The sequence below is a fragment of the Schizophyllum commune genome (assembly GCF_000143185.2).
Source record: "Schizophyllum commune H4-8 unplaced genomic scaffold SCHCOscaffold_5, whole genome shotgun sequence".
In the NCBI taxonomy this organism is placed as follows: Eukaryota; Fungi; Basidiomycota; class Agaricomycetes; order Agaricales; family Schizophyllaceae; genus Schizophyllum; species Schizophyllum commune.
Genome location: NW_026089542.1, coordinates 503,375 through 527,745, shown reverse-complemented (window position 1 = coordinate 527,745; position 24,371 = coordinate 503,375). Strand labels below are relative to the sequence as shown.

The window sequence follows — 24,371 nt, the reverse complement described above, 5'->3', positions numbered from 1 at the left end:
CGCTACGTTCAGCAGACCCGCACATGCACGCGCAACGTTCGTCAGCCCTCGAAGTTCTTTGACATTTGCAGCGCGCGACGATTCTAGCGCGCAAGTAGTCGTTCGTGTCCTTCCCTCGACGCGACTTTCTTATTACTCACATCGTATGCAGTTCGTCGATCCACGGGCCTACAACGTTATCAGCAAAGACGGCACAAACAGCAGCTTCCGCGCGTCATCCTTCGACCCCTGGAACCCTACGAACACGTCCGGAGTCTTCTTCCAAGGTATTTGTCGTTTGATTGCAAGGCAGTTCCTTGGCTTACCCGACCACTTGCAGTCTTCGACAACGATTTCTACAATGTCATCGGCGAGAACCCGTGGATCCACGAGATCTCGTCCGACCCAACTTTCGCCTTTGCGCACGAAGCACCCGTCTGGGTACCCGACACCGACGAGGTCTTCATCGCGTCGAACGCTGGTGGTCCGCTCGGCAGGAGCGGTCCCGACGCAAACAATCAGATCGAGCGTATCTCGCTCAAGGACGTTGACGAAGCCATGGGTGGCACGCCCAAGGACGTCAACGTCTCGCACCCCAAAGTGGACCTCCCGGACTTCGTGCAGATGGCCAACGGAGGAACCGGTCCGTACAAGGGCAACATAATTTTCATGAACGAGGGCCGCGGCAGCCTGCCATCGAATATGGTGCTCGTCAACCCTTACCCACCCTACAACGCCTCCATCCTCCTGGACAACTTCTACGGCCGCGAGTTCAACGCGTTGAACGACGCGAAGGTGCACTCCTCGGGTGTCATATTCTTTACGGATCCTGCGTAAGTGGGCAGCATGCTCATACCGCCGCATGCTAACGGCCTCGGTCTAGGTACGCCTACCTGCAGCACTTCAAGGCCGAGCCCGGCTTGCCGAACCAGGTCTACGCCTTTGACCCGTCGACGGGCCACGTACGCGTGGTGGCCGACCAGCTGAACAAGCCCAATGGCTTGGCGTTCTCCAACGACTTCAAGACGCTCTATATGCATGTTGCCACGAAATAGCATCCCGGAAGGACACTAATCCGTCTCTAGTGTGGACTCGGGCTTGCTGGGAGCTGATTGGGGCAACAATGCTACGCTGCCAGCGACGATCTATGCGTACGATGTGACGGACGACCTCTTCCTTGTCAACCGTCGCGTCTTCGCGTACTCCGACGAGGGCTCGCCTGATGGGGTCAACGTTGACGTGAATGGCTACGTGTACGGTGGATGTGGCGATGGTATCCACGTGAGTCCATAATGCGAGTGTCGGTGCCTACCTTCATACGGCTATTCCACAGGTATGGAATCCTAAGGGTATCCTCGTCGGCAAATTCTACACCGGTAGCAATACCGCAAACTTTGCCTTCGCGGGTCCTGGCAGGCTCGTCATCCTGGCAGAAACCAAGGTGTACCTTGCGTCCATCGCGGCAGAAGGCGTGTCGGTGATTCACGAGTAGTGACGGCATACTGGGGTCAATGGAAGTATCAAATGTACGAGTACGTTTTATCGTGTGTCGAGCAAGCTTTATGAAGAGAATCCGATGTCGTCTCCCCCTTTTCCTGACACTGCTCACGATTCATCTCTTAGTCTCTAGTCGCCGAAGGGCTGAGTCACGGCCGCCAGCGCAGCGCTGCCGGCTATCTCGCTGCACTTGCAGCGGACCGATATAGGAAATGCGCGCGCGGCTGTTGAGTTGACGTTCATCCGGAGGTGACGGGAGTGGCCGCTGTTCCTTCCTTATACACTGTATCCGCCTAGCGTGCCCGGTACGACTCTTCCCGGCTTCCTCATCCTCCCGTCGTCCACGCAGGATATGTGAGACATCCTCGACCTCACCTGCGAGCAGCCCCACCTCAACGTCGTACCTCCTGCAAATTTCCTACTCTCTACAATGTCTTCACCACCACAAGGCTCCGAAAGGCGCTCGCGCACCTTGAGCAGCGAGGTACTGTCTCCCTACGAGGAATGACCGATCGCTGAATATCTGGATTTAGCCCCAAGAGGCTTTGGAGGGCGAAGACAATGACCAGCGCTTTGCACGTTTGCTACGCTTTTCTGTGAGTTATCTTGCCTCAGTCTGAGCACGATGGTGACTAACCAAGAGCGCGCGCTCCAGCCATACCCAAACATTCCTCTCAAACGCGTCTCTAAAGTATGTCCATGTTATATGTTGCTTCATACTCCATCACTGACGCGCTTATAGCCAGATGACTATCCAGAGCGCCCGCCGTCGTCTCAGGCCGTAGCAAGCACATCCCAGCGCCCTCCAGCGTCAGCGCTGCCTGGGTACACGGAGCTCCTTTCTCATCTGCATTTGGGAACGCCCGGGTCTAGCAGTCCCCCCACACCGCATCGCCCAGAACCGAAGGAGCGGCGCCATGACCGGGTACGCCTCCTTTAGCCCGCATCTGACACTTTGACCGCCGACGCTCGTGTCGACTAGACGCGCAAGGATAGGCTCACGAAGTATGTAGATGCCGTTGTGGCGGTGAGTACGGGCTCTTGCGCCTTCGCGGATGCACCAGACTAAGCATAGAATTTCTTGCCAGCGGCGGAAGGAACCATCCGGAGACGATTTGCAAGCGGTGCGTTGCTAGTTCTTGTTACGCATTTCCGAAGGTTTATACCTCCGGTAGGCAACGAACTCAAAGCATACAGTGAGCTTTTGTATTCTTCGGCCTTCGCCAACTGACGGTGCTGCAGATTGTCCATCTCATGCATTTCAGTCCGCGAGATAGATCTCTTGCATTAGGAAGGGAACCGGTACGCTTCTCGCCCTATACCGGTTTCTGTGGTCCTCCGGGCTTCTCCCATGCACGTCGGAGCGCTTCTAGAAGGCTGCCGCGAAGGCGTCCTACATGCTCATCTCGGCAAAAGGCCACCGGCTCGCTGGCCAGAGCGATTCTAATCCCCGAGCGTACTCGAAGTGACCGTCGCTCCAGTGCCTCAATTGTTCTATTTTCATTTTTCCCTCTATCTTCATCTGGGACTCATATCCGGGTCTATACGAGAAGTAGCCTTTGGCTTACCATTCGCACAGGGATCCACCGCGCCGGAGCAGGCTCACGTCAACCGACCCACCGTTTGGCTCGCCCAGCGGGACCGACGCCGCTCGTGCAGGGAGCAGATAATCTTCCGTGTCCGTGACGCCGCGATGACGCCCAAGGTCTACGAGGGTGTCACCTACAGCGAGCTCATGCGGTATGGCCCCGCCGGCGTCGACCAAGGCGACACGACCCTTTCGCCCGCGCCGTGCTTTATTACTGTGCGGCTCCCGGTACGTCTTCTCTTCGTCATGTGTTTGTGCGTGCCGTATCTGCTCTTGCCTCTCTCGGGAAGACTTCGATGGACCTCCGTGCTTCCCGTGGGCGGCTAGCTCATGAGCGGCATGCGCTGATGAACTTTAATCTGCAGTGCAGGCTCAGGCCCTCATCGGATGGGCCAGAAGAGGTCGGCATTACTCTTGGATGCGAGTGTGTCGAAAAATCGGAACTTTACGATTTGGCGGTGACGGTCTTGCACTGTTATACCCAGTTGCTCACGGTGCGCCATATTTTCTTTTCTTTCTTGATTTGTATGATCAGGGCTACCCTCCGATATCCATCCTATTCATCCTGCGTGCCGCTTCTATATCCCACTAACATTGGGCCTCCGCAGCGCCTGGAAGAAGCCCGACGGCTTTCGCAACCTCTTGGAAGCGTACTTCCTCACTTGCGTCTTTTCTCCCTTTATACCTACCATGACGGAAAGGAGTGGTATCCAGAAATCGGCTACGTCAATGTGAGGAACTAACGACTTGGACTGGATGGACCTTAGACATGAAGAGGTGTGTCTTTCAGCGAGCCGTGAGTTGTGTTCGATCCTTGCTCATTCCTGATTAGATGGCATTTTATCATCTGGACTGGCTCGGATTGACGCATAAATCACTTGGCAAATCACTCGAAGAACCCTGTAATTATGAAGAAAGAGAGAGGAGAACCTTCCGGGTTCCTATAGACGATTCTCTCTACAGTAGCGTCATGCAAGCAGACACAAGCGTCACTTACATGAGGCCTGCTTCATCCCATAATTTTGGTACGTCCATTCCTTCAACCATCACACCTGACGGCCACCGGACTTTTGAGAAGAACATGTGACGTACTCTTCATGGTCTACTCGACAGCCCATCGTCCGCGATCCCATTCATCCACGCTCAACGAAGACACTCAGGCGCCGTAACTTCGGTTAATGGCGCATGTGAGGGTGAACAAGGTATGCCTCCATTCCGCCTGGGCCTTACGCGTGGTCGCTATACCAGGGACGACGACGTAGCGGACCGCCAGAGCTACTCATGGTAAGGGACGCTTCGACAATCATGGGCAAGAAGAGGCACGCAGCAGAAGAGGCTCAGCGATCGTGGGGTCAACTTTGCGCGCTATATAAACCGCAGATGAAGGAGAGAGGTAGGTCGTCAGTTTGTCTCTCAGGCGGCGTCAATCACCTCACTTACATACGCTCACGATGAAGGCCGCTCTGGTTGCGTTGGCCTGCGCGGCGGCGGCGCAGGCACACTGTGAGTCGCGGATGCCGTGGCGAGGATGATGGGCGTGCTGACGTTCTGCTGCGTCCTTCCAGTCACGATGCAGTACATTTGGGTCAATGGGGAGGACCAGGGGCAGAACACCGCGCTGCGCGTTCCGCCGAACAACAATCCGGTGACGGACGTGACCTCGACGGACTTGACGTGCAATGTCGGTGGGCTCAGCGGCGCGGGGGTAGAGACTGTCGAAATTCCCGCGGGAGCGAACATAACGTGAGTGGTATGATTGTATATGGTAGGCCATCGACGCTCATACCGCACCAAGGTTCGAGTGGCATCAGCACGCGCAGCGTACGGGCGAAGATGCGATCTCTGGAGGACACAAGGGCCCGGTGCAGGTCTACGTCGCCAAGGCCACGTCGGACGCAGCCAGCTTCGACGGGCAGGGCGAGGTATGGACGAAGATCTACTCGTCCGGACTCCTAGACCCTAGCAGCCAAGAATGGGCGACGGACGTCGTAAACTCGAACGAGGGCGAGTAGTGAACGGCCTCCGGCGGAGCATGCACTTACCTGGTTATCAGGCAAGCACTCGGTGGTCATCCCTTCGTCCCTGCCGGCGGGCGAGTACCTCCTTCGTGCCGAAATCGTGAGTTCGCGCCCGCGACTGCGCGCCACATATTAATGCACTTCTCGATAGATTGCTCTTCATGTCGCACAATCGTAGGAAATTCGTCTTCTTCATTAGCGCCCACTCAAGACGTGTTCGCAGGTACCCTGGTGCTCAGTTCTACATTGGCTGTGCGCAGGTCAAGATCACCAGCGGTGGTAGCGCGAGTCCGCCGACGATCTCCATTCCGGGTACGTATGCGCTTGTTCGGCACCTTCCTGGTTGTTGACGCCTCCTGCAGGCACCTACCAGCCCACTGACCCGGGCATCACGGTACGTCTCGCCGCCGTCGACACTGAAACCGGACGTTCGCATGCTGACCATCTGTCAGGTCAACATCTACAACAACTTGCAGAGCTACACGCCGCCCGGCGGTGCCGTCTGGTCGGGGTGAGGAACTTGGCGAGGTTTGCAACAGACGATGAAAGGTCGCTTCTTGTATACGTTTGGTAACTTTGATGTGCTTCTGGGTCAATGAAATTTTCTGCGCACGGAAATAGGTTCGAGGCCGACTATCATTCGAACTTGACCGTAGCTGATAGAGGAGGTGTTGCGAAGGAGAAGCGCCAAACGAGGAAGACACTGCGACGCCGACGCTTTGCTTCGTCTGGGGACACAAGTTGGTTTCAACGTTGACTCGGTGCCGGCAGATGGTGGCAGGCAGGCCGCAGGCGGTGCACTTATGGCCCGCCCCGCACGGCGGAGACGTTGAGCCGGAGCTTGTGCGAAATGCTGTTCTTGCGGAGCGGGCACCATGGGCTAAAAGGAACGTGTCGCTGCAATGCGCCTGCGCTTTTCCCAGCAACAGCAACGAGGACAGGGTCGCGGGTGCATCGTGGCCTCGGAGAGCTTCGTGTCGCCGCCCGGGACGCTCCGAAGTCGAACATAGCGGTCACGAGACTGACGCGTGTACGTTATCCGGCACGTGTGTGATGCCAAATTGAGATCACATGGACGGACTATCTTGTTCCAGCCACTCGACGGAAATCTTTTCTTTCCGAACGTCGACCACCTCTCCCCGTCGTCCGCCCGTAGCCCCAGCGCTTCGGTAGTGCTCGCTGCACAGGGTGCGTATATACGTCCTGTCCAGAGACCGCCCCTAACGCCTTTCCAGTCAGCGAGTTCCCCGACGCGCCGCCAATCCCCTAGGCACCGGCCTCCCACCGCGAACACATACGCCCTTCCCGCCCACCCTCACGCGTTCGCACCCATGGCCGCTACCTTCTCCCATTGCATGGTCACCCAATACGCATACGGGCCCGAACCCGCCGAGTCGGATATCGTTGATGCGCGCGACGAACCGGTGGACCTCTGCGACAACCTACGCGACATCCCTGAGCGCCCGCCCGCGCGTTTGGACTTCAACGGCGTAGACGACGACGACTACGAGCCCGAAGAAGTACTCTTCTTGAAGCAGGAGCGCGCTCACGCCGCAACACTTCGGTGGACCCGCTCGCTGCTGGAGCGGTCGAACACCACCCAGGATACGGATGACATGGACGCGGACGAAGACATGGACATTACTGGTGCAAACCCAGACGATTCCTACGACTCATGTCCGTCCTTGGACTCGTCCTCATCATCTATTTCAGTGGCGTCCTCCATGTCGTCCACAAGCCTATCCTCCACTACATTTGGCATGGGCGACCTCGACAACGACGACGCGCCCGCCGATGAAGACACCTCTGGATCGTCCTCGCATTCCTCCATGGACATCGACGCCGACCCATTTGGCTCTTCATACACCGACAGCATACAGGCACCATCACCGCTCTGCCCCCTAATTGCTGTCCCTCATGACACGGCAGAGCACGAACATAAAGACGAGGTCTCGCTCCTACGCCGCCACTGCTACTCCCTACTCCCCTCCCCACTATCCCCGAACCGCAAGCCCGCCACCCATTCCCAATCCACGACCGCCAGACATTGCTATCGCCACCATGGCTTTTCACGTCAGGCGTTCATGCACCTCAAGTGGTTCTGGGCTGTCCGGCAGGAAGAATGGGAGGAGTACACCAACAACGTCCGCGACGCCAAGGCGTACGGTGGCGTCGAATCTGACTCTGAAGACTGCATCCGGGCGCCCTGGTCTCGGTCGCCACGCCCCTCAATAATTGAGGAACCATCCGCCCCACCACTCACTATCCATCCGCGACGTGGCGATCTATCAGCGTTGAGAGACCCATACGCGGCTCATATCGACCGCTGTTTCGTCAGTCTGCCGCTATGGACAATGAACAAGACGCTATGGATGTTCGACGTTCATACTGCGCGGGAGTACGCCGCCTATAAGGCGCGTGCGCCCGCAAGTCTTGCTGGACCTAGTCACGATTACGCGGACGATAGCGATGACGAGCCTATGCTCGTCTCCGTGCCGACGACTGCGACCTCCTTGAGCGATGACTCGGACGTGACGCTCGTCGACAGCGAGACGGGAGACTCGTCCGACGACTCGGACTGCGAGACCCATGCGGGCCATTGGCAGCGCCGCGGAGCGTGTATCATCGGTGCAGCGACAGTTGCGTCTATGAACATCAAGGCCAGCGCCTTCAAGCACTCGACGGAGGACGACGACGACTTCATGATGCTCGAGGACGTTAACTTGAACGAGTCTGGTCCGGCCTCGGCAGGGCGGTGTCCGTCGAGCGTGGCGCTTGCGGGCGGGCGCGCTGGTGCACACTGTCCTCCTTGGCAGACCAACTGGTATCGCCGATGGGAGTTACTCATCGAGCTCATGCGACATGATCGCGAGCGAGCGACGGTCGCGACTCCGTCGCCACCCCAAACGCCCAGGCCGTCAGGCCGCAAACCCCACTTCTACTTCGCCGGCGACGACGAGAGCGACGGCTGGTCGGAGCTGGTATAGCTTGCATCCCCTCCTCTTTGTTCGACTCCACACCTCGAAGCATTCTCATCCCCCTCATCATCCACCCTCATCACTGGATCCCACACAACACTGCATGCAACCTTTGGAACGGACCTCGAACGCACCACTGGAACACAGCATTCAACGACCTCTTGCTTTGCGCATCTGTAACGACCCAATAACGACCATATACATATCGCATATCTTCCTCGCACTCTCAATCACCCTCTCCATCTACTCTCATCCGCGCATCATCCTCATCCTCGCGCATCGTCCTCAATCCTCTCGCACTTCATCCCTACCCCCCTCATCCCCTCGCACCCAGTAGTTTATTCATCCACGAGAACACTGGATAGTAGTATAGATGGCGCCTGCGTGCGGGCGTCTAGTATATATCGCGGCCTGCCTCGAGCTCGCGGCACACGACCTCCACATCACGACCTTCGTTTGTCTCGCTTTCCTAGTTTCTCTCCTCTGCACGACGGTTTCTATGTATTGGGATCCTTGTACTAGTACCTGTGCCTCTTCTAATGCCCATTGTATCATCCCTCTACTTCAGTGTTCTACTATCAAGTGACCGGTGTCCGGCTCAAAGGGCTGGCTGGGATGTTGTGCAATAATTGGCTTTGTGCTGCTTTGTGGGGACACAATTAATCAAGCCACGTGGTGTTCTCCTTTTGGAGAACAATTAACGCGGCGCCCGCAGGTTTGGTTCCGCATACCGCGACTTGCTTCCAACGTCCATCGTCTATATAGAGGTCTGCGACCACCACACTCCTTCTCGTTCTTGTCTATCCGTTATCAAGCAACTATCCTTCACTTTCATCGACATCTCCTTCGTCATGCCCATCGCCACGTCCAGCACCAGTCTTCGCGACCGCCGACATGTTGCACTCGTCGTCAAGACGTCGAGGAACGAGCTCGAGACCCGTGGCCGCAATAGAACGAGGCACCCCCTCGTCAACAGCCGCGAGCCCACCGCGTCCTCCAGCCGCCCTCCCAGAGTCCGCGCTCCCACACCCGCGCCTTTGTACCACGCACACGAGCTCATGCCCTACCTCCACATCGGCTTCCACGATCTCGACACGAAGTCTACGCGCATTCCTGGCCCCTACACGCACGGCCCTGCCCCTACGCACGTTGTCAAGATCCTTTACGCCCCCACGCGCGGTGCGACTCTGCACACCGATACCGCCGCTGACGCCCACATCCTTACCATCTCTGTCCCCAAAGACGCCCATCGTTCTGTGCACCTCTCGCACAAGCAGCGGCACCTGATTGCCGACTTCCTCGCACTTGCGCTGCCGTACCATAGCGCGACGTGCCCACCGCCAACGCCGATGCGCGGGCTCGTCGCGGACGCGGCGCGCGTCGTCGTGTGCGCGCCGCGGGGGAAGAGTGCCGTGGGGTACGCTGATCCGGGCCCGGCGCGGCTGGTGCTGGCCGCGGTGGCAACGTACGTCGCGTCGATCTCGGGGAACCCGGAGCGCGTCGTATTACCGCAGATCGTGGACGACGAGGAAACGCCGACGGTGTGGAGGAAGGCGTGGATCGGTTACACGCTCTGACGGAAGGACTTCTTGCTGTTATGCGGATAGTCCGTGACTTTGGCTGGCATATACAACCGCGAAGGGACGTGGGCTTTCATTCTGTGACTGGGTATATGTACTCACTGCACCGCGACGCGGCGTACTAATATTTCCGGCTGGTTCCTTTGTGCATTCTGTATTCTGACCACTTTGTAGCATATAATTCTTATTACTGTTTGAGTCCATCCTGGTTGACCGATGCTTGATCCAGGCCTCGGGGTCTGCATTTCGGTCCTGTCCGAAGGTGTTTGCTATCGTCTACATGCACAATTGCGAGGATATGTTGTCTTTCTGTGGTCCCTCACTGCGCGCAGCAGGTATGGATTATAGTGTACAGAGCCTACCGGTGGGCGAGCATGTGCATGGCCACTTGGCGCAATGGTAGCGCGTTGGGCTTCGATTGCTCAACGTATAACCCAAAGGCTGCAGGTTCGAGCCCTGCAGTGGTCATCTTTTTTGCAGTTATTAGCGAGCACTCCTTGAGCAGGCTTTGTCCAATTTGATGCGTCGGCTTATCGAGTAACTTACTACAACGAGTGAGTGGAATGTTGAACTTCAGGTCATGATTGCGGTAACGTGATCATACGGTCACACTTACATTACGTTGTCACATCCGCGTAGCGGCTCTCCTCAGTCCACGTACAAATGACTGAGTGCATGTTCTGATAGTAGACCAGGTCCAGGACTATCAACATAGAACAGTCGATATGCAGCCACGATATGAGGTGTTAGTAAGGCCTGAACTTCCTCGAAGCCTTCAACTTCTCGATCTTCTCCTTGTCCTCCTCCCATTTCCTCTTCAGCTCTATCAGCTCTGCGAAAACGGTTATCGGTAGGCCAGGAAGACAACCACAGCATGCACGTACCCTTCCGCTGTCGCTCCGCCTTCTCGAACGCATAGAAGCCCGCCTTGTCCTTCGACGCCTTCTTCTTGCGTCCCGGATTTGAGCGCGCCTCGCCCGTCTGCTGGAAGCGCTTGCTAGCAACACCGACGCCGCCCCCGAGGGTCTGCCCGTACGCGCCGCCGCGGGTGACCAGAGTGAAGCCATCCTCGTCGACGATGGCCTCGCCTTTGCGGTACTTGCTCTTCCGCTTCGCGCGCGCCTGCTCGAACTCGTAGAGGTCCATGTAGGTGTCCGCGTGTGCGCGAACGACGTCAAGAGGAGGCCGGAGGGCGTCATAGAGGGCGGTATAGTGCGCGAGACCGATCGGCGCGTCGGGATCGGTGGGCCAGGGGCGAGGGGATGTGGGAGGGGTGAGGGCGCGTTCGAGGGAGGATGCATCGAGGAAGACGACGTGCGCGGAGCGGCCTGTGTGGCCGAGCTTGCGCAGTGGGGGCTCTGGGAGGGGGACGACAGTCGGAGGCTGCGGCTTCTTGTCCTTCCTCCTCCGCTTCCTTGGGCGCTCGTCCGCATTCTGATCCTCGCCCACCCCCTGCCCGCCCTCCTCCCCCTCGCTCATACTCTCATCCTCGCTATCACTGCTGACCGGTGCCTCCTCCTGCGCAAGGTCAAAGTCGAGCACGACCTTCTCGACCGTCCCACTCGGCTTGAAGAACGTGATGATTTCGCGATCGGTGGCGTCGGGGGGGATGTTCGCGAGGAAGAGCGTACGGCCGGCTGGGAGCGCATCGTCCTGCTGCTTTTTGGGCGGCTGGTGGGCGCGGGCGTAGATATAGTGTGTCGCGGACTTGGAGTAGGAGACGGGGAGCACGGTGAAGCCCGCGACGTGCGTAGGCGCCGACATCGTGGCGGGAGGAAAAGAGATGATCGACTCGGGCCGGACGTCCGCGGGCTTGTCAATGTCTTCAAGTTCTGAGGTCGCCTTCGAAAGGTTCTCTTCCTTCACAATTCCGTACTTGTGCTTGTTGCAGATCTAATAGTACATTCCGCATCTCGAGACGGAGATAGCCAGGTAGCGAATAGCGTATAAATATGTACGATGTAGAGTATGGCTGAGTTGAGGTTGCGGGTGGTTATGCCTTCAAATCCACGGGCTTCGGTGAGGCGAGCTGCGGTTGGGGCGCAACTATCGTCGGTTCTGAGGGAGACGGTAGTGTTGTGGGACTTGTCGATGCGGAAGATGACGGTGAAGAGGTGAGGTTCAGTAGTGCTGGCGCAGAGGCGGAGAGATCTTCTACGGCGGGGCTGGCTTTCACAGGATGTGCGTGCCCATTCGTGAGGACTGGCGACGCCTCCCGCTTCATCTCGGACGGCACGACGACCAGGCTCTCCGCTAGTCGTCCCCTGCCCCTCCCCGCCGCCACACTTCGCACAATACGCGGACCCACAAATGGCCGGGCGGGCACCAACTCTTCCTTCGCCTTCACCTCCTTCACCTGCACGAACCCATCCGCCTCGCCGTCCGCTGCCACTGCCGCATGCCCGTTGGCCACCGGCTCGCCCTTCTCCGCCTCTGCTTCCACCACCTTTGGCTTCAGCGTCTCTTCTGAGTAATTCCGCCCACCTGCCCCCGCTGCGTACGGCGGCCTTGGCAGCACCACCCGCTCGTAGTACAGCATGAAGACTGACCGCTGCTCCATGAGCACATCCTCGATCCCACAAGGCGTCACCGCGTCGTCCGATATCCTCAGCCATCCCCTGCCGGTTCGTGGGGCAGCAGGTGGCACGCCCTCCCACTCGTAGTCGCTCGCATCGCGCGACGCCTCGCCTGTTGATGCAACTGCGAGACTACGCACTTGAGGAGGCCCGCGACCAAGCGGTATGCGTCGGTAACAGACAAAGTGGCCGAATGAATGCGCGCCATAGTGGCACACAGCGGCAGCGAGGCGGTAGAGCGTGCGTGCGGAGGCATACGAGGCGGGCGTGGGTGTCGCGCCGCGGGAGGGGCCGGTGGAGGCGGGGGTGGAAATTTGCTCGGTGGGGGAAAGGGAAAGGGAGCCGGAGGTGGTGAAGGGGGTGAGGTCGAGCATTTCGGGGAAGGCAATGCGCATGGGATTTTTTGCAGCGCCGCCGTAGCCGAAGTGCATGGAGCGGTTCATGTGCAGGACGAGCACGGGAGGTGGCTGGGTCCGAGCGTCAGTGAGTAGCTAGAGCGTGCAGAGCAAGAGACATACTCGCGCTACCATAGCCTGCTTCGTCGACGCATGGCTTATGGCTCGGTCCAGCTTGACATCGGGCAAGTCATCCTCGATCCTGCCCTCTTCCAGCGCTGTCCTGACGAGCGCCTCCTGTCTTTGTGCTTCCTTTAATCGCTTCTTCTTGGGTTTTTCGCTCGCTTTCAGTTCCTCGAGCTCGCGCTGCAGTCTTGCGTGCGTCGCCCTCAATGAGCACTTCCGGCAAACACAGTCCCGAAGAACTTCGAGGCGCGTGTAGTCTTCCAGCAGTACTTCGAGAAAACATCCCTGCGTGGGTCAGGTGGAGTTCGATGAAGCAACGCGTGCAACCTACATCAGAGCGCATAGGCAGCGCGAGCTGCCAGCTATCGAAGCCAAAGTGCATGACAGCCTCCGTGTAGCCACAGACGACACAACTACGCCGATTCGCCGTCAGTCCGTCGAACACGCTCTTGCCGATCTCTTTCGCGAGTTCTGGCGGCAGGACCGGCGCGAGCCCACCCAGCCCGCGATCTCGGTAGCGCTCCTTGTCGACGGCCTGGATCTCGTCCTTGACGCATTCGGAGACGATCTGGAACAGCTCCTGCGCGTCTTGGTGTTCGCGGGAGTTGAGGAGGGAATTAGGCCGACCGGCGGTGGCTTTGCCGAGGACCTGGATGATGTTCATGGGCTTCAAAGTGGTGTAGCGTTTGTGGGGGGTGTTGAGTTCTGCGACTGAGGTCAGACAAGCGGGTGAGGGGACAGGTTGCAAGGCCACGCACGGGTCAGCAAGTCCCGCAATGCGTCCACGACGGGGGTTGCGACATCAAGGGCCTCTGCCTTGGCAGCAATGAGGTCGAGGTGGGGGCGGAGATACGAGAGGGAGGCGAGCGCCTACGCAGCGTAAGCAGGGTTCGAATTGGCGCGCGGTCGGGCGATCGCACCTGCAGCGTCGAGTTCATGTAGCAGTACGTCCCCGAGATATTCACCAGACCAGGGTAGTACCCCTCCAGCGCCGAGTCCGTATCTGCAGCCCAGTCAGCCTCCCACTCATCCCTCTCCGTCCCCTCACGCACCCGTCCCGCTCGTCCCCGTCTCACTCGCCGTCGACCCTCTCCTCGCTCCCCTCCCCTTACGCCTTCTCCGCACCCCCCGCTCTCCGGCGCCCGCCGCCGACCCCGAGCCCCAGTTCCACGGCATCAGGCCCTCGAAGACCATGGCGATATAGTTCGATAGCGCGCGCCACGGGAACGCGAGAATGAGGAGGGGAAAGCCGACGACGACGACGAGCGGGAAGAGCTGCTGGAAGGCGTCCGTCCTGGCGAGGGCTAGCAACCAGGTGCGGGTGTCGGCCGACAGAAAGCTCATAAAGCGCAGGGCATTTATTGGGGGAGCCAAGATGCGCGCGCCGCGCCGCGCCGGGCGCCTCGTGTTTGCTGGAGTTTGTGGCGACAGATTGTTACGGTGGCGGGCTCATGTCGGGGGGCAGATGACCAGGGAAGCGGAGGGTTCTCTCGATGAAGGCATTTATGGTCGCCATTGAGTGCATCTTAGAAGCTCGGGAAGCCATTGCACAGCACACACGCCGGAGGAAGTACGTTGCCACAATTATATTCAGCCACAGAAGTCCATTCGCAAATCTGCTACACAAAAATTACACAAGGCCATTCCCTGATATTCCCCAATACGGTAAAACACCAGGACTGATGTGAATCCCTTTACACAGCTTAAAAGCCCTTTACGTGCTCCAGATCTGGTTCGTGTTGTTGTCCGTGCACGTCCAGACCTGAAGGGCATTCCCGGGGGTTTTGTCACCGCTCGGGAGATCGACGCAGAGGCCTGATGCAAGTTAGAACAAGACAGTTGAAGCAACCCTTCATTCGCGTACCTTGGTTCTCGACCGCGATGCGCAAGTCGTTGGTGTAGTAGAACGTCTGGGTGACCTGGTCGGGAATGCAAGCCTCGAGGTAGAGGCGGGCACCGTCGGAGACTGGGATGAGAGGTAAGTGAACGAGACACCCATGGCATGAAAGTGGAAGGCTACTCACGTCCTCCGGCAGTGACGCAGGAGTTCGCGCCGGTGTACTTGACGGTGGTCTCGCCGTTGTTAATGACCCAAGTCTGGGGACTAGCACCGTCGCATGCGTCGCTGAGGGAAAGAGGACTGTCAGCGCAGGACATACGTGAAGGAGGAAGATCAACACACATGGTGATACGTGCACCTGGCTCGCCAGCGACAACGCTAGTCGCCGCCGAGAGGCAGCGAGTGAGGTCGCCGTTGGGGTGAAGGGTAGTTCCCGCGGGAGTCTGACGAGCCACGAAGCCGTCGAGGGGCGCCGCAAGAGCGGGGACAAGCGCGACGGCGAGGACGGCGAGGTAGGAGAACATGATGATCGTCAGAGATGAAGGCGAAGAAGTAGAAGGCGCTTGAGTTGACACTGAGCTCCTGGAGAAATCGTGAAGAATGCCTTGAGCTTTTATACCTCTCTGAACAGGCACAGGGCTACGATCTTGCGCGGAGAACACCCTCGGATCCATTGTAAGCGGCCGACCTCATCGAACAACTGTATACAGGCGGTGACCTTCGACCGTTATGGCTCTGCGGTGACTGTTCATGTTCGCGATATATAGACGAGGTTGATCGGTCAGGTGGGCAGTCTGTTGAATGTCGTACGTGTACTTTGGCGTTTCCGGGGCCGCGGCAAGACCTGAAGCGCTCGATGAGTTTGGACGGCCAGGGTCACCGTCGCACTGTATTCGCATTATGCACGGCACATGTGCAGGGTATGGAGGTTCGGCGGGCTAGACAATGATGATAGTGTATCGTGGCCACAGAAATGGGGTTGTGTAGCGCTTTGTGTGTCGGGAGTATGAGGCAAGCATGGGTACGGCAACTTGCGATGAGCGCGGAGAATGGCTGGTCGAGTTGTCGAGGCTGTTCAGGCATACAGAAAATGGCTATATCTGTTGGTCTGAGTCCGATCGTGCAGAAGAGCAGCACTTGTAGGTCACCCGCTTTGAGGGGATGCGATGCAGGATCATAAATTGACTCCGTAGCCGCGAAACCGAAAGGACCAAGTTTGGACAAGGGCACATGGATTGAAGATCAAGGACTTGTTCAACAGGCTAGCCCGGGAGGATGAGCGCGTAGAACATGACCTGCAGGACCGAGCAGCTGCGAAGACCCTCTCGCGATGAAAGAATAAAGCAAGTTCGGTTCGGAAGTTGCCTATTATCGTGACGGTCACGGCCCGCGTGCAGGACGGGCGCTTCATTCTTTCGTTTCCTACGCTCATCAGCGACGACGACGATGTCCGGCACCGCGACCCCAGACACAGACTTCGGAAAGGTCCCCAGCAGGACTGCCGACCTCAACGAGACATGGGACTTCCTTAATCGCGGTGTCGAGCACATCATGCTCCACCTCGAAAAGGGCCTCTCCTTCTCGCACTACACGAACCTCTACACGACCGTCTACAATTACTGCACGTCCACAAAGATGCAGGGGAAGCTCGAGGGGAACAGATGTGCGTGATGCGCTCTGGGGAATATAGGCGCCTTACTGATCCTCATTCAGCGGGCGCTAACCTCGTGGGGGCGGATTTGTACCAGAAGCTGACCGTGTATCTGCAAGAACACTTCAAGCCGATGCTTCTGGTGCGTCCTCAGCAGAAATCGCATCATACTTGCCACTCACACGCGCCAGAAATTCGACACCTTGCAAGACGAGGAGCTCCTACGATACTACGCACAAGAGTGGGATCGATACACGACAGGCGCAAACTACCTCAACCGTCTCTTCACGTACCTCAACCGCTACTGGGTCAAGCGCGAACGCGACGAGGGCAAGAAGACGGTCTACCAGGTCTACACGGTGCGCAACAACCAGTGGCACGCGACGCCTCATTGCTGACACGATCCGATCCGCCAGCTCGCCCTCGCTCAGTGGAAGTCTGGCGTCTTCTTGCACATCCAGAGCCAGGACTCCAAGCTCGCCGGTGCGCTCCTGCGCATGATCGAGCGCCAGCGAAACGGGGACGTCGTCGATCAGGGCTTGATCAAGAAGGTCGTCGACTCGTTCGTCTCCCTCGGGCTCGACAACTCCGATCCGAACAAAGAGTGCCTCGACGTGTACAAGGAGCACTTCGAGACGCCTTTCCTCGATGCGACGGACAAGTACTACCGGCAAGAGTCTGAGGCGTTCCTCGCGCAGAACTCGGTGTCGGACTACCTGAAGAAGGCGGAGGACCGGTTGAAGGAGGAGGAAGACCGTGTCGAGCGGTACCTGCACACCAAGACGCGCAAGGACCTCATCAGCCGCTGCGAGAACGTCCTGATCCGCGAGCACCTCGAGCTCATGCAGGACAGCTTCCAGCGGTTGCTCGATTACGATCAGGACGAGGACTTGCAGCGGATGTACGCGCTCCTCGCCCGCATACCAGATGGTCTCGAGCCGCTACGCAAGCGCTTCGAGAGCCACGTCAAGCAGGCCGGTCTCGCCGCTGTGTCCAAGCTCGGCACCAGCGTTGACACGCTCGATCCGAAGGCGTACGTCGACGCCCTCCTTGAGGTCCACCGCAAGAACTCGGAAACGGTACAGCGGAGCTTCAAGGGCGAAGCCGGTTTCGCTGCAAGCTTGGATAAGGCGTGCAGAGAATTCGTCAACCGAAATGCTGCCACCGGCACCTCGTCGACCAAGTCGCCTGAACTTATCGCCAAACACGCCGACATGTTGTTGCGGAAAAACAACAAGATGGCGGAGGAGGACGATCTCGAGGGCGCTCTGAACCGCGTGGTACGTGCGCTTTGCCACAAACTTCGATCAAGCTAACGCCCCCGCAGATGATTCTGTTCAAGTACCTCGAGGACAAGGACGTGTTCCAGACCTTCTATACCACGAAGCTGTCGAAGCGTCTCATCCATGGCGTCTCCGCCTCCGACGAGGCCGAGGCGAGCATGATCTCCAAGCTCAAGGAGGCCTGCGGCTTCGAGTACACGAACAAGCTGCAGCGCATGTTCACCGACATGTCCCTTTCCAAGGACCTCACGGACAACTTCAAGGAGCGCATGCAGCAGAACCACGACGACATGGACATCAACTTCAGCATCATGGTCCTCGGCACGAACTTTTGGCCGCTGAACCCGCCGACGCACGACTTCACGATCCCCGCGGAGATCGCGCCGACGTACGACCGCTTCCAGAAGTACTACCAGTCAAAGCACTCGGGGCGAAAGCTCACCTGGCTGTGGAACTACTCCAAGAACGAGCTGCGGACGAACTACTTGAACCAGAAGTACATGCTCATGACGAGCTCGTACCAGATGGCGGTGCTTATGCAGTACAACAAGAATGACACGTTGTCACTGGAGGAGCTGGTTGCGGCGACGGCGATCTCGAAGGAGATCCTGACGCAGGTGCTCGCGGTGCTGGTGAAGGCGAAGATCTTGATCAACGACGAGGCGGAGCAATATGATCTGAACCCGAGTGAGTAGGCCAGTGGTGAGAGGGGTTGGACATTGCTGATTGTGCGGTAGACTTCAAGTCGAAGAAGATTCGTGTCAACCTCAACCAGCCGATCAAGGCTGAGGTCAAGCAGGAGTCGAACGAGGTTTTGAAGGCCGTCGACGAGGACAGGAAATACGTGATCCAGGCCACGATCGTCCGGTACGCTATCGTCTTCGCAAGTTCCTTCCTTGTATTCACTGCTTCGCTTTTCAGTATCATGAAGGCGCGCAAGACGATGAAGAACCAGGCCCTCATCCAAGAGGTCATCTCGCAGATCTCGCAGCGCTTCGCGCCCAAGATTCCGGACATCAAGAAGGTACGGCCCCTTTACAGTCTCACTCTTACGAAGTCGCTCACATAATTCTTAGGCAATCGAGACCCTCCTCGAGAAGGAGTACATCGAGCGCGTTGACGGCCAGAAGGACACCTTTGCCTACGTCGCCTAAGCGTCCTCCACCGACAGCGCGCGAGCCTCCTCTGTCAACGTCGTCGCCGTCGCTCGACCGCCGTCCGTCCTCGAGCGAACAAACGAACCGCCCCCACACATCTATTCTTGTGCAAGTAAATACTTAGGCATGTATTCTAGTCGTTGTCTCGCACTTTCCTGCTTGTCGCATTTATCGTAGTAGCCCCACTGTTTATCATAGAACTCCCGCTTTGCACAGTTATTTCGTGGGGGTAATGTGTGAGTGCTTCGTACATCGCTGTAAGAAGGTGCGTATATCTATGGTTTCATTTTCTCTCGTCGGTAGGGGCATCTATGCTTGACTCTGCAGGTATGCGCGCAGCTTCTCGAGCGCGCGGTATCGGTGCGAGATCTTGTTCTTCTCATCCTTGGGCATTTCGGCATACCTGATCGCAACTCAGCTCCCGGACAGAAAAACGTACACATGAAAACCACTCACGTCATATCATAACCATCCGGCTCGAAGCAGCAGTCCCAGCCGAAGTTCTGAGGCCCGCGCGCCTGGACGACTTTACCGTCCGTGCGGCCTTCGAAGAGGATGGGCTCGGAGCCTGTCACATACATTCAGCCTCTTGCATATTTACTAGCTCCTTTTCGAACAGACGTACCAGGACCAGCAGAGTATGCGAATGTGCATAGCGCCCACGCAGCCTTTGTAGGGAAGCCCTCGAGCATGGTGTTCAGCCCCGCCGGGCCCAGCGCCGCGAGAAAGTGCTTGATGTAGGGTCCTGGCAGGCCGTTCATGGCTTCGAAGCAGAGCGCGGTGTCCTCGGTGATGCAGGGGCCCTGGAGCTGAAGTGATAATATTTAGCTGTAATTGATGGAAAGGCGTAGAGGAGCTTACCGCCTCAGCCGCGCGCTTGCATTTGTCTATGGCCACTTCTTGAGTGGTTCCCTGCAGCTCAGGGACTATGCAGGATTAGAGGAGTATATGGAAGTGAAACCCGGGGGATTGAACAGGTTATGAGCTGCAATCAGACATACTGTCAACACTTTGAGAGGTAATCTCGACTGGGTGAGGTCCTGCAGACAAGATAGCCTGTACCTCCTTCAGCTTGTTGGCATTGCCAGTAACAAAGGCTGGAAATTCGTCGTTACGAAACAAGTGAAGATGTACGCATGAAATCACTTACTTAGGGGCTTCAACATGGAGGGGATGGGGACAAGGGATGCTCTGATGAGATCTACTGCGAGTGAACGCTTGTCTAGACGAAATAGTGTATGCTCAGACTTTTTGAGGATGGGGGAGGAAGTCAGGAGGAGTCAAGGCTTGTCGATCTGTCTGGATGACTATGCCCGATGCCCGACGGCGAAAAGTACAATAGGACAATGAACTGCCCATATGAGGAATCAAGTGGCGTTTCTCACGACACGTCGCGTCGCGCGGCCCGGCCGCTAGGGCGCTCAACGCTTGTTGCTCCTTACCATCATGTGCTCCCCCGTGGGTACCTACCAGTCATGGCTATCCCCAAATCACGGCTACCACCCGACATATAAGACTCTGGCGAACCTCGAGGACGCGTCGCTATACGCGGACTGCACTCTGAACCTGCATTTCGTCCTTCCTCCAACAATATTCGCCGACCGATACGAGCTTCAGAACTATGCGCCGCGGCTGCAGTTTGCGTACCGTGGCCCCTCGAATTTGGAGCTCCCCGTCTTCGCATTGGACTCCGAGGAAGGGCCTGAGCTTCTTGTCAGTGTCGCATTGAATGGGGAAGGGAAGGAGGGACCGATCGAGGTGAACGTACCACTACACCTTCGCTACGGGCTTGTAGCTGGGCCTGATGCGCACACGACCCACGAAGACGTCCTGCTCCCCTATCCCAGTGCATTCCTGGCTTGTCCCAAGGCTCAAGGTCCGTTACCTTAATCCCTGGAGCCCCAGTACGACGTGCTAAGCTACACGTAGGGCATGTCGAAGAGAGCACTTCAGCTCAAGCTATCAAATTACGATCATATCCTCTTGTCTCTGAACTCACGAACTCATCTGCCGCGACCATTGTCCCCCTTCTGTCAACGAATGCGCATAAGGGAGAAGTAGCTCGCCTACCGCTCGGGCAGTCCACGGACGCTCCGGTCGTCGAATTCGGCACTTCCTCCGTAATCATCCTCACCTTCATCTACCTCCTCGTCAAGTCAAGCAAAGCGTTCACTAGACTCAACCCTCGGCCATGATATATCGTGAACTTGTCGTACAACACATAAACCCGCGAAAACTATGTGCACTTCATCCTACAACTCCTTCGCGCTCTCCTCGCCTTCCCCAGCTTGCTCCTTCCTCACCCCTTCCGCCCACGCCACCGCGTCCCTCCTCCCCTTCTCCACATCCACGCCGAACCAAATCACCACGCTCGCGCACACGCACAGAGCGAAGAGGAACGGGAACCCATACCAGTTGCTCCCCGACCTATCGATAATCGCCTGGATGACGTTCGGGCCGATCATGGAGGAGGCGCGGTTGCTCAGGCCGAAGAGGCCGAAGAACATGTTGTCGAAGCCGGGCGGGGTGAGCTCTGCCATCATGGTTTGGGAGAAGGCGTAGTAGGGGGCTTGGAAGAGGCCGAAGAGGACGTTGTAGGCCCTGGGAAGGGGAGGTGGGGTTGAGGATGGGGGTGGAAAGGAGGGTGGAGAGGTGGGAGGACGTACCAGAACTCCCAGACGTTGTGGAAGCCGAGCTTCTCTGTCCAGATACCTGCACGAATGTCAGTTCTCGCGCCCGCGAACCCAACAGCGAGCTCAACGCACCTATCATCCCCCAAAGCGGTATCATCATGGTTACCACGTTCGTCACGATGAACTACAGGCGAGTGCGTCAACATTGCAGGAATCCTTCCCATCCGATGTCAGGCCGCCCCAGCCGCCTCGCGCCGAGCAGGCCAAAGTCGTGTCAGCCTCACTCACCATCTTCTTCGTGCTGATCTTCCAGTACTTCTGAATGTACCAGAAGCCGAGCGTGCTAATTGTCGACGTGATCGCCTGCGAGAGGCCCAGGTACGTGTTCTGCAGGAAGCTGAACTCGAACTTGTCGTTCTGGCAGATGGAGACGAGCGTGCCGGTGGTGTTGAGGCCCTGTAGCGACCAACGTCGGGTGAGCATGAGGCGGTGACAAGGGGAAACCAGTGACAAAGGGAAAGCAACGACAAGGGGAGGGCACGAAGGGCAGGGAAGAACACGCATACGCACATCCGCGAGAAGGAAGAAGGCGAAGAGGTACACGAAGGTGAAGGGGAGCTTGCGGTACTGCTTGAGCGCGTGCCAGATCTGCTTCCACCCGACGGTGATGTAGTATTCGCCCTTCGGCAAGGGAGGTCCCGGGCGAGGCTGCTGGTAGATGACTAGGGCGGGTGAGTGATCTGTATGAGACCTGCGAAGAGGACGACGTACACCACCATATACCCGTCAGGACCCAGTACGAGTTCGTGCTAGCAGATTGTCAACAAGGGCGCGGCGGATAGTAAGGAAGAGACACTCACAGCACGATAACATAGTTGTTAACCTTGCTGTCGCTCGCGCGCGGCAGCAGGAGCGACAGGTTCAAGCATAGCGTCACGATGTAGCCGATATTGCTGTGCATCTGCGCCCTGAGTGAGCACCTCGTCGCCTCTCGTGCGAAGAACATATTCACTAACCGTCTGTCGTAACTTAGATCAGTCCCAAATTCTCTTCGCGCCTATGAGGCCAACTCACCGAAATGTTACTAATCCGATTCTTCTCCAAGCTCTCCTCGCGCTCGTACTCTTCTTGCGCGATCTCGCCCGCGTCGTACTTCTCGCGCAGATCGCGCGCGTGCGCGGTGTTGCGCGCGAGGCGGGGGAAGACGGCGGCGTAGAAGACGAGGGTGGCGCCGTAGCTGATGAAGCCGACCATGTAGAGGAACATGGCGATGCCCCAGCGGGAGGGATCTGGGTAAGAGGGTGGTTAGGCGAGTGTGGAACGGTTGTGGAGAAAACGAACCTGTGAGACTCATGCTCGCATACTGCGCGGCCCAGCAGACTACGGTGACGGCGAAGAGGAGCCAGCGGCCGAATGTGCCGTAGTCTGCCGCCGAGCCGATGGTCGTGAAGATGAGAGTCATGACCTGTAGAGGCGCGATGCCCTCGTTAGACGCTGTCAATCGTGCATATTCACCAAAATTACTGACAGCGAAGCTGACGCCGTTCGCGACGAGGACGGCACTCGAGACGGACTTCGTCCCTCCAGCCCAAGGTACGACGCACTGTCCGGACGCGTCGTCGGCGTTGCAGCTCGAGCCGGGGCCCTATGTTTCGGCATGAAGTCAGCCTTCTTGGATACGGTTCGAGCAAGCTTGAGGACCTTGACGGGGTCATACCCGGCCGAATAGGCCAGCGATTGAAAGAGGGTCATGGAGTATCCATTTGGCCCCACACCCTGGCGCACAAGAGTGAGTATGAACTGACTGATATAAACAATGAATGCGCGTACATTGTCACCATTGTAGTACACTGTTCAGCACAAGTTCAATCACGCTCTCCTCGCAATTGAAGCTATCACATACTGTAGTAACTCCACAGCTCCCTCCTCGTCACCACCGGCTCGTCCTTCGAGATTGTCGAGACGAAGTGTATGCCCCCAGGCCGGCTCACGTCCGACTCCGACTTCGAGTCGACCGCCTCATCCACGACCGCCGTCACCGTCGCCTCCGGCTTGGGGTTCTCGGGCGCGGGTTGCTTGGACATCGCGCGTCCTCTTTGCCGCGACCGGGTGAGAGGGGATGAGGGAGCGATCAAGGAGCACCGGAGGGCTGCATCTGCCTTCTCTCTAGCGCGCTATCAGCTGACGGCCTGTCAGTCGGCGCTTGCGGGACGTGTGCATGGTCGATAAGGTGGGATGGAGTCCGACGGTATCAGCTGCTATCATGGCCTCCTGCTGTCGAGAAGGGGTGCTGGGCCTTCGCAAGGCTATCTTCGGGCTGCCTCGAGTCCCGTAGCGTGCAAATAGATTGAAGATGATTGGACAGGAAGATTGCAACGTCTCCTGAAATATACTGTAGAGCTCTGTATAGCCCCCTCCTCGCAAGACGACAGTTTACACGCTGTTGAAGTGGGGTAAAGCAATCCACAGCCCGGCAATTGCGAAGTCCATCCAGGTAGAACAGACTGAGAGGGGGGATTCAGCACACTCTCTCGAAGATGAGTCATGCCAATCTTCCGACCTGAGAATACTCAGTTTTCGGCTCCGATCACACGGTGAGATGGTGGCAAGCAAGTAATTGAATTGGACATAAAGCTACAGAAATACGAGAATCCATCAGACAGACGCCCAGCTCGCTGACCACCCTCCGAGACGCCCCGAAGAGCAGATCCCGTCGGACTGGCCAAACATCCTCGAGACCGCTTGCGCGGCCATGTTCTCCGTCGAACGAGCGAGCGCGGTGTCATCGCCTGGATTTGAGAGAAGCGGCACATGTAAATGTGCGAAACTCGGTTAGAACCTATAAAAAGATCCTAGCTGAGTATGTTCTGGGGAATCCAGATGTCCAAGTCCGCCTTATATACTTCCTGGCAGGGGTGGTCCGTGCGCTGGCCATAAGTGGTCCGTGCACGAGGCGCGCGGCTTCTATCACGCGGCACGTGAGGTGGACCTACAAGTTGAACTTTGGGCTGCAGCTTGGCCTGGGTAGTCGACGAATGCGCAGAGAAAAACTTCCGGGTCGTTTGAAAGT

At 57.6% G+C, this 24,371-nt stretch overlaps 13 protein-coding genes and 1 non-coding gene across 14 annotated transcripts; 9 read left to right on the top strand and 5 right to left on the bottom strand.

Annotated features, from left to right (window-relative positions):
• Positions 1 to 145: 145 nt before the first annotated feature.
• SCHCODRAFT_01184549 (D-lactonohydrolase-like protein) lies at positions 146 to 1,491 on the top strand (the record flags this gene model as incomplete). The annotated part of the gene is made up of 5 exons (XM_050341192.1): positions 146 to 266; positions 320 to 812; positions 863 to 1,015; positions 1,065 to 1,260; positions 1,313 to 1,491. 5 exons carry the CDS (start codon positions 146 to 148, stop codon positions 1,469 to 1,471), a joined length of 1,122 nt encoding a protein of 373 aa, XP_050200360.1. The 3' UTR covers positions 1,472 to 1,491.
• Positions 1,492 to 1,796: 305 nt separating this feature from the next.
• SCHCODRAFT_02247237 (uncharacterized protein) lies at positions 1,797 to 3,124 on the top strand. The gene is made up of 8 exons (XM_050342188.1): positions 1,797 to 1,960; positions 2,010 to 2,072; positions 2,132 to 2,167; positions 2,219 to 2,401; positions 2,459 to 2,503; positions 2,565 to 2,600; positions 2,652 to 2,778; positions 3,056 to 3,124. Exons 1-7 carry the CDS (start codon positions 1,907 to 1,909, stop codon positions 2,751 to 2,753), a joined length of 519 nt encoding a protein of 172 aa, XP_050200359.1. The 5' UTR covers positions 1,797 to 1,906; the 3' UTR covers positions 2,754 to 2,778; positions 3,056 to 3,124.
• SCHCODRAFT_02247238 (uncharacterized protein) lies at positions 3,125 to 3,982 on the top strand. Its single transcript, XM_050342189.1, has 4 exons — positions 3,125 to 3,318; positions 3,430 to 3,558; positions 3,673 to 3,841; positions 3,897 to 3,982. The coding sequence occupies exons 1-3, from the start codon at positions 3,219 to 3,221 to the stop codon at positions 3,756 to 3,758; spliced, it is 315 nt and encodes a 104-aa protein (XP_050200358.1). The 5' UTR covers positions 3,125 to 3,218; the 3' UTR covers positions 3,759 to 3,841; positions 3,897 to 3,982.
• Positions 3,983 to 4,464: 482 nt separating this feature from the next.
• On the top strand, positions 4,465 to 5,706 carry SCHCODRAFT_02621099 (uncharacterized protein). Its single transcript, XM_050345035.1, has 8 exons — positions 4,465 to 4,567; positions 4,630 to 4,807; positions 4,860 to 5,068; positions 5,118 to 5,182; positions 5,234 to 5,256; positions 5,306 to 5,394; positions 5,445 to 5,476; positions 5,535 to 5,706. The coding sequence occupies exons 1-8, from the start codon at positions 4,516 to 4,518 to the stop codon at positions 5,595 to 5,597; spliced, it is 711 nt and encodes a 236-aa protein (XP_050200357.1). The 5' UTR covers positions 4,465 to 4,515; the 3' UTR covers positions 5,598 to 5,706.
• A 457-nt stretch (positions 5,707 to 6,163) lies between these two features.
• SCHCODRAFT_02247103 (uncharacterized protein) lies at positions 6,164 to 8,251 on the top strand. The gene is made up of 2 exons (XM_050342187.1): positions 6,164 to 6,270; positions 6,318 to 8,251. Exon 2 carries the CDS (start codon positions 6,414 to 6,416, stop codon positions 8,067 to 8,069), a length of 1,656 nt encoding a protein of 551 aa, XP_050200356.1. The 5' UTR covers positions 6,164 to 6,270; positions 6,318 to 6,413; the 3' UTR covers positions 8,070 to 8,251.
• A 536-nt stretch (positions 8,252 to 8,787) lies between these two features.
• SCHCODRAFT_02621094 (uncharacterized protein) lies at positions 8,788 to 9,859 on the top strand. The gene has a single exon (XM_003037747.2). The coding sequence runs from the start codon at positions 8,912 to 8,914 to the stop codon at positions 9,635 to 9,637; it is 726 nt and encodes a 241-aa protein (XP_003037793.1). The 5' UTR covers positions 8,788 to 8,911; the 3' UTR covers positions 9,638 to 9,859.
• A 163-nt stretch (positions 9,860 to 10,022) lies between these two features.
• On the top strand, positions 10,023 to 10,108 carry SCHCODRAFT_t108. The gene has a single exon. It is a non-coding gene; the product is annotated as a tRNA-Arg (tRNA).
• A 278-nt stretch (positions 10,109 to 10,386) lies between these two features.
• SCHCODRAFT_02499140 (uncharacterized protein) lies at positions 10,387 to 11,404 on the bottom strand (the record flags this gene model as incomplete). Its single annotated transcript, XM_003036379.2, has 2 exons — positions 10,387 to 10,472; positions 10,525 to 11,404. 2 exons carry the CDS (start codon positions 11,402 to 11,404, stop codon positions 10,387 to 10,389), a joined length of 966 nt encoding a protein of 321 aa, XP_003036425.1.
• Positions 11,405 to 11,633: 229 nt separating this feature from the next.
• SCHCODRAFT_02500922 (cysteine proteinase) lies at positions 11,634 to 13,931 on the bottom strand (the record flags this gene model as incomplete). The annotated part of the gene is made up of 6 exons (XM_003036378.2): positions 11,634 to 12,683; positions 12,735 to 13,022; positions 13,069 to 13,442; positions 13,496 to 13,607; positions 13,658 to 13,740; positions 13,790 to 13,931. The coding sequence occupies 6 exons, from the start codon at positions 13,929 to 13,931 to the stop codon at positions 11,634 to 11,636; spliced, it is 2,049 nt and encodes a 682-aa protein (XP_003036424.2).
• A 305-nt stretch (positions 13,932 to 14,236) lies between these two features.
• Positions 14,237 to 15,161, bottom strand: SCHCODRAFT_02621085 (carbohydrate-binding module family 13 protein). Its single transcript, XM_003036377.2, has 4 exons — positions 14,920 to 15,161; positions 14,762 to 14,862; positions 14,602 to 14,703; positions 14,237 to 14,552 (listed from the first exon to the last, which is right to left on the bottom strand). The coding sequence occupies exons 1-4, from the start codon at positions 15,099 to 15,101 to the stop codon at positions 14,452 to 14,454; spliced, it is 486 nt and encodes a 161-aa protein (XP_003036423.1). The 5' UTR covers positions 15,102 to 15,161; the 3' UTR covers positions 14,237 to 14,451.
• An 828-nt stretch (positions 15,162 to 15,989) lies between these two features.
• Positions 15,990 to 18,888, top strand: SCHCODRAFT_02621081 (Cullin-domain-containing protein). The gene is made up of 8 exons (XM_050345034.1): positions 15,990 to 16,240; positions 16,291 to 16,370; positions 16,420 to 16,587; positions 16,645 to 17,508; positions 17,556 to 18,198; positions 18,249 to 18,378; positions 18,433 to 18,535; positions 18,588 to 18,888. Exons 1-8 carry the CDS (start codon positions 16,024 to 16,026, stop codon positions 18,663 to 18,665), a joined length of 2,283 nt encoding a protein of 760 aa, XP_050200355.1. The 5' UTR covers positions 15,990 to 16,023; the 3' UTR covers positions 18,666 to 18,888.
• Positions 18,889 to 18,938: 50 nt separating this feature from the next.
• On the bottom strand, positions 18,939 to 19,991 carry SCHCODRAFT_02537871 (Maf/Ham1). The gene is made up of 6 exons (XM_050343595.1): positions 19,819 to 19,991; positions 19,670 to 19,765; positions 19,530 to 19,594; positions 19,294 to 19,477; positions 19,125 to 19,236; positions 18,939 to 19,071 (listed from the first exon to the last, which is right to left on the bottom strand). The coding sequence occupies exons 1-6, from the start codon at positions 19,832 to 19,834 to the stop codon at positions 18,978 to 18,980; spliced, it is 567 nt and encodes a 188-aa protein (XP_050200354.1). The 5' UTR covers positions 19,835 to 19,991; the 3' UTR covers positions 18,939 to 18,977.
• Positions 19,992 to 20,114: 123 nt separating this feature from the next.
• On the top strand, positions 20,115 to 20,649 carry SCHCODRAFT_01184540 (uncharacterized protein; the record flags this gene model as incomplete). The annotated part of the gene is made up of 1 exon (XM_003037745.2): positions 20,115 to 20,649. One exon carries the CDS (start codon positions 20,115 to 20,117, stop codon positions 20,556 to 20,558), a length of 444 nt encoding a protein of 147 aa, XP_003037791.1. The 3' UTR covers positions 20,559 to 20,649.
• Positions 20,650 to 20,694: 45 nt separating this feature from the next.
• Positions 20,695 to 23,775, bottom strand: SCHCODRAFT_02621071 (MFS general substrate transporter). Its single transcript, XM_050345033.1, has 14 exons — positions 23,205 to 23,775; positions 23,132 to 23,151; positions 23,003 to 23,077; positions 22,830 to 22,946; positions 22,643 to 22,766; positions 22,377 to 22,590; positions 22,339 to 22,341; positions 22,162 to 22,263; positions 22,073 to 22,110; positions 21,872 to 22,023; positions 21,590 to 21,757; positions 21,434 to 21,485; positions 21,335 to 21,380; positions 20,695 to 21,269 (listed from the first exon to the last, which is right to left on the bottom strand). Exons 1-14 carry the CDS (start codon positions 23,383 to 23,385, stop codon positions 20,921 to 20,923), a joined length of 1,641 nt encoding a protein of 546 aa, XP_050200353.1. The 5' UTR covers positions 23,386 to 23,775; the 3' UTR covers positions 20,695 to 20,920.
• Positions 23,776 to 24,371: the final 596 nt, after the last annotated feature.

Coding starts and splice junctions, on each gene's coding strand:
- SCHCODRAFT_02247103 (XM_050342187.1), top strand. CDS start 6,414: ATGGCCGCTACCTTCTCCCATTGCATGGTCACCCAATACGCATACGGG.
- SCHCODRAFT_02621071 (XM_050345033.1), bottom strand. CDS start 23,385: ATGTCCAAGCAACCCGCGCCCGAGAACCCCAAGCCGGAGGCGACGGTG. Junction 21,486..21,589: donor AGATCAGCACGAAGAAGATG/GTGAGTGAGGCT, acceptor ACTCGCCTGTAG/TTCATCGTGACGAACGTGGT. Junction 21,270..21,334: donor CACAACGTCTGGGAGTTCTG/GTACGTCCTCCC, acceptor TCCCCTTCCCAG/GGCCTACAACGTCCTCTTCG.
- SCHCODRAFT_02537871 (XM_050343595.1), bottom strand. Junction 19,237..19,293: donor CGCATACTCTGCTGGTCCTG/GTACGTCTGTTC, acceptor TGTATGTGACAG/GCTCCGAGCCCATCCTCTTC. Junction 19,072..19,124: donor CCGGATGGTTATGATATGAC/GTGAGTGGTTTT, acceptor AGTTGCGATCAG/GTATGCCGAAATGCCCAAGG.
- SCHCODRAFT_02247238 (XM_050342189.1), top strand. CDS start 3,219: ATGGCCCCGCCGGCGTCGACCAAGGCGACACGACCCTTTCGCCCGCGC. Junction 3,319..3,429: donor CTTCTCTTCGTCATGTGTTT/GTGCGTGCCGTA, acceptor TTTAATCTGCAG/TGCAGGCTCAGGCCCTCATC. Junction 3,559..3,672: donor GTTATACCCAGTTGCTCACG/GTGCGCCATATT, acceptor GGGCCTCCGCAG/CGCCTGGAAGAAGCCCGACG.
- SCHCODRAFT_02247237 (XM_050342188.1), top strand. CDS start 1,907: ATGTCTTCACCACCACAAGGCTCCGAAAGGCGCTCGCGCACCTTGAGC. Junction 2,073..2,131: donor CACGTTTGCTACGCTTTTCT/GTGAGTTATCTT, acceptor CGCGCGCTCCAG/CCATACCCAAACATTCCTCT. Junction 2,601..2,651: donor CCGGAGACGATTTGCAAGCG/GTGCGTTGCTAG, acceptor TACCTCCGGTAG/GCAACGAACTCAAAGCATAC.
- SCHCODRAFT_02621081 (XM_050345034.1), top strand. CDS start 16,024: ATGTCCGGCACCGCGACCCCAGACACAGACTTCGGAAAGGTCCCCAGC. Junction 18,199..18,248: donor GCAATATGATCTGAACCCGA/GTGAGTAGGCCA, acceptor ATTGTGCGGTAG/ACTTCAAGTCGAAGAAGATT. Junction 18,536..18,587: donor AGATTCCGGACATCAAGAAG/GTACGGCCCCTT, acceptor CATAATTCTTAG/GCAATCGAGACCCTCCTCGA.
- SCHCODRAFT_02621085 (XM_003036377.2), bottom strand. CDS start 15,101: ATGTTCTCCTACCTCGCCGTCCTCGCCGTCGCGCTTGTCCCCGCTCTT. Junction 14,863..14,919: donor CCAGGTGCACGTATCACCAT/GTGTGTTGATCT, acceptor TCTTTCCCTCAG/CGACGCATGCGACGGTGCTA. Junction 14,704..14,761: donor CTGCGTCACTGCCGGAGGAC/GTGAGTAGCCTT, acceptor CTCTCATCCCAG/TCTCCGACGGTGCCCGCCTC.
- SCHCODRAFT_02621099 (XM_050345035.1), top strand. CDS start 4,516: ATGAAGGCCGCTCTGGTTGCGTTGGCCTGCGCGGCGGCGGCGCAGGCA. Junction 5,395..5,444: donor GCCGACGATCTCCATTCCGG/GTACGTATGCGC, acceptor CGCCTCCTGCAG/GCACCTACCAGCCCACTGAC. Junction 5,477..5,534: donor CCACTGACCCGGGCATCACG/GTACGTCTCGCC, acceptor ACCATCTGTCAG/GTCAACATCTACAACAACTT.
- SCHCODRAFT_02621094 (XM_003037747.2), top strand. CDS start 8,912: ATGCCCATCGCCACGTCCAGCACCAGTCTTCGCGACCGCCGACATGTT.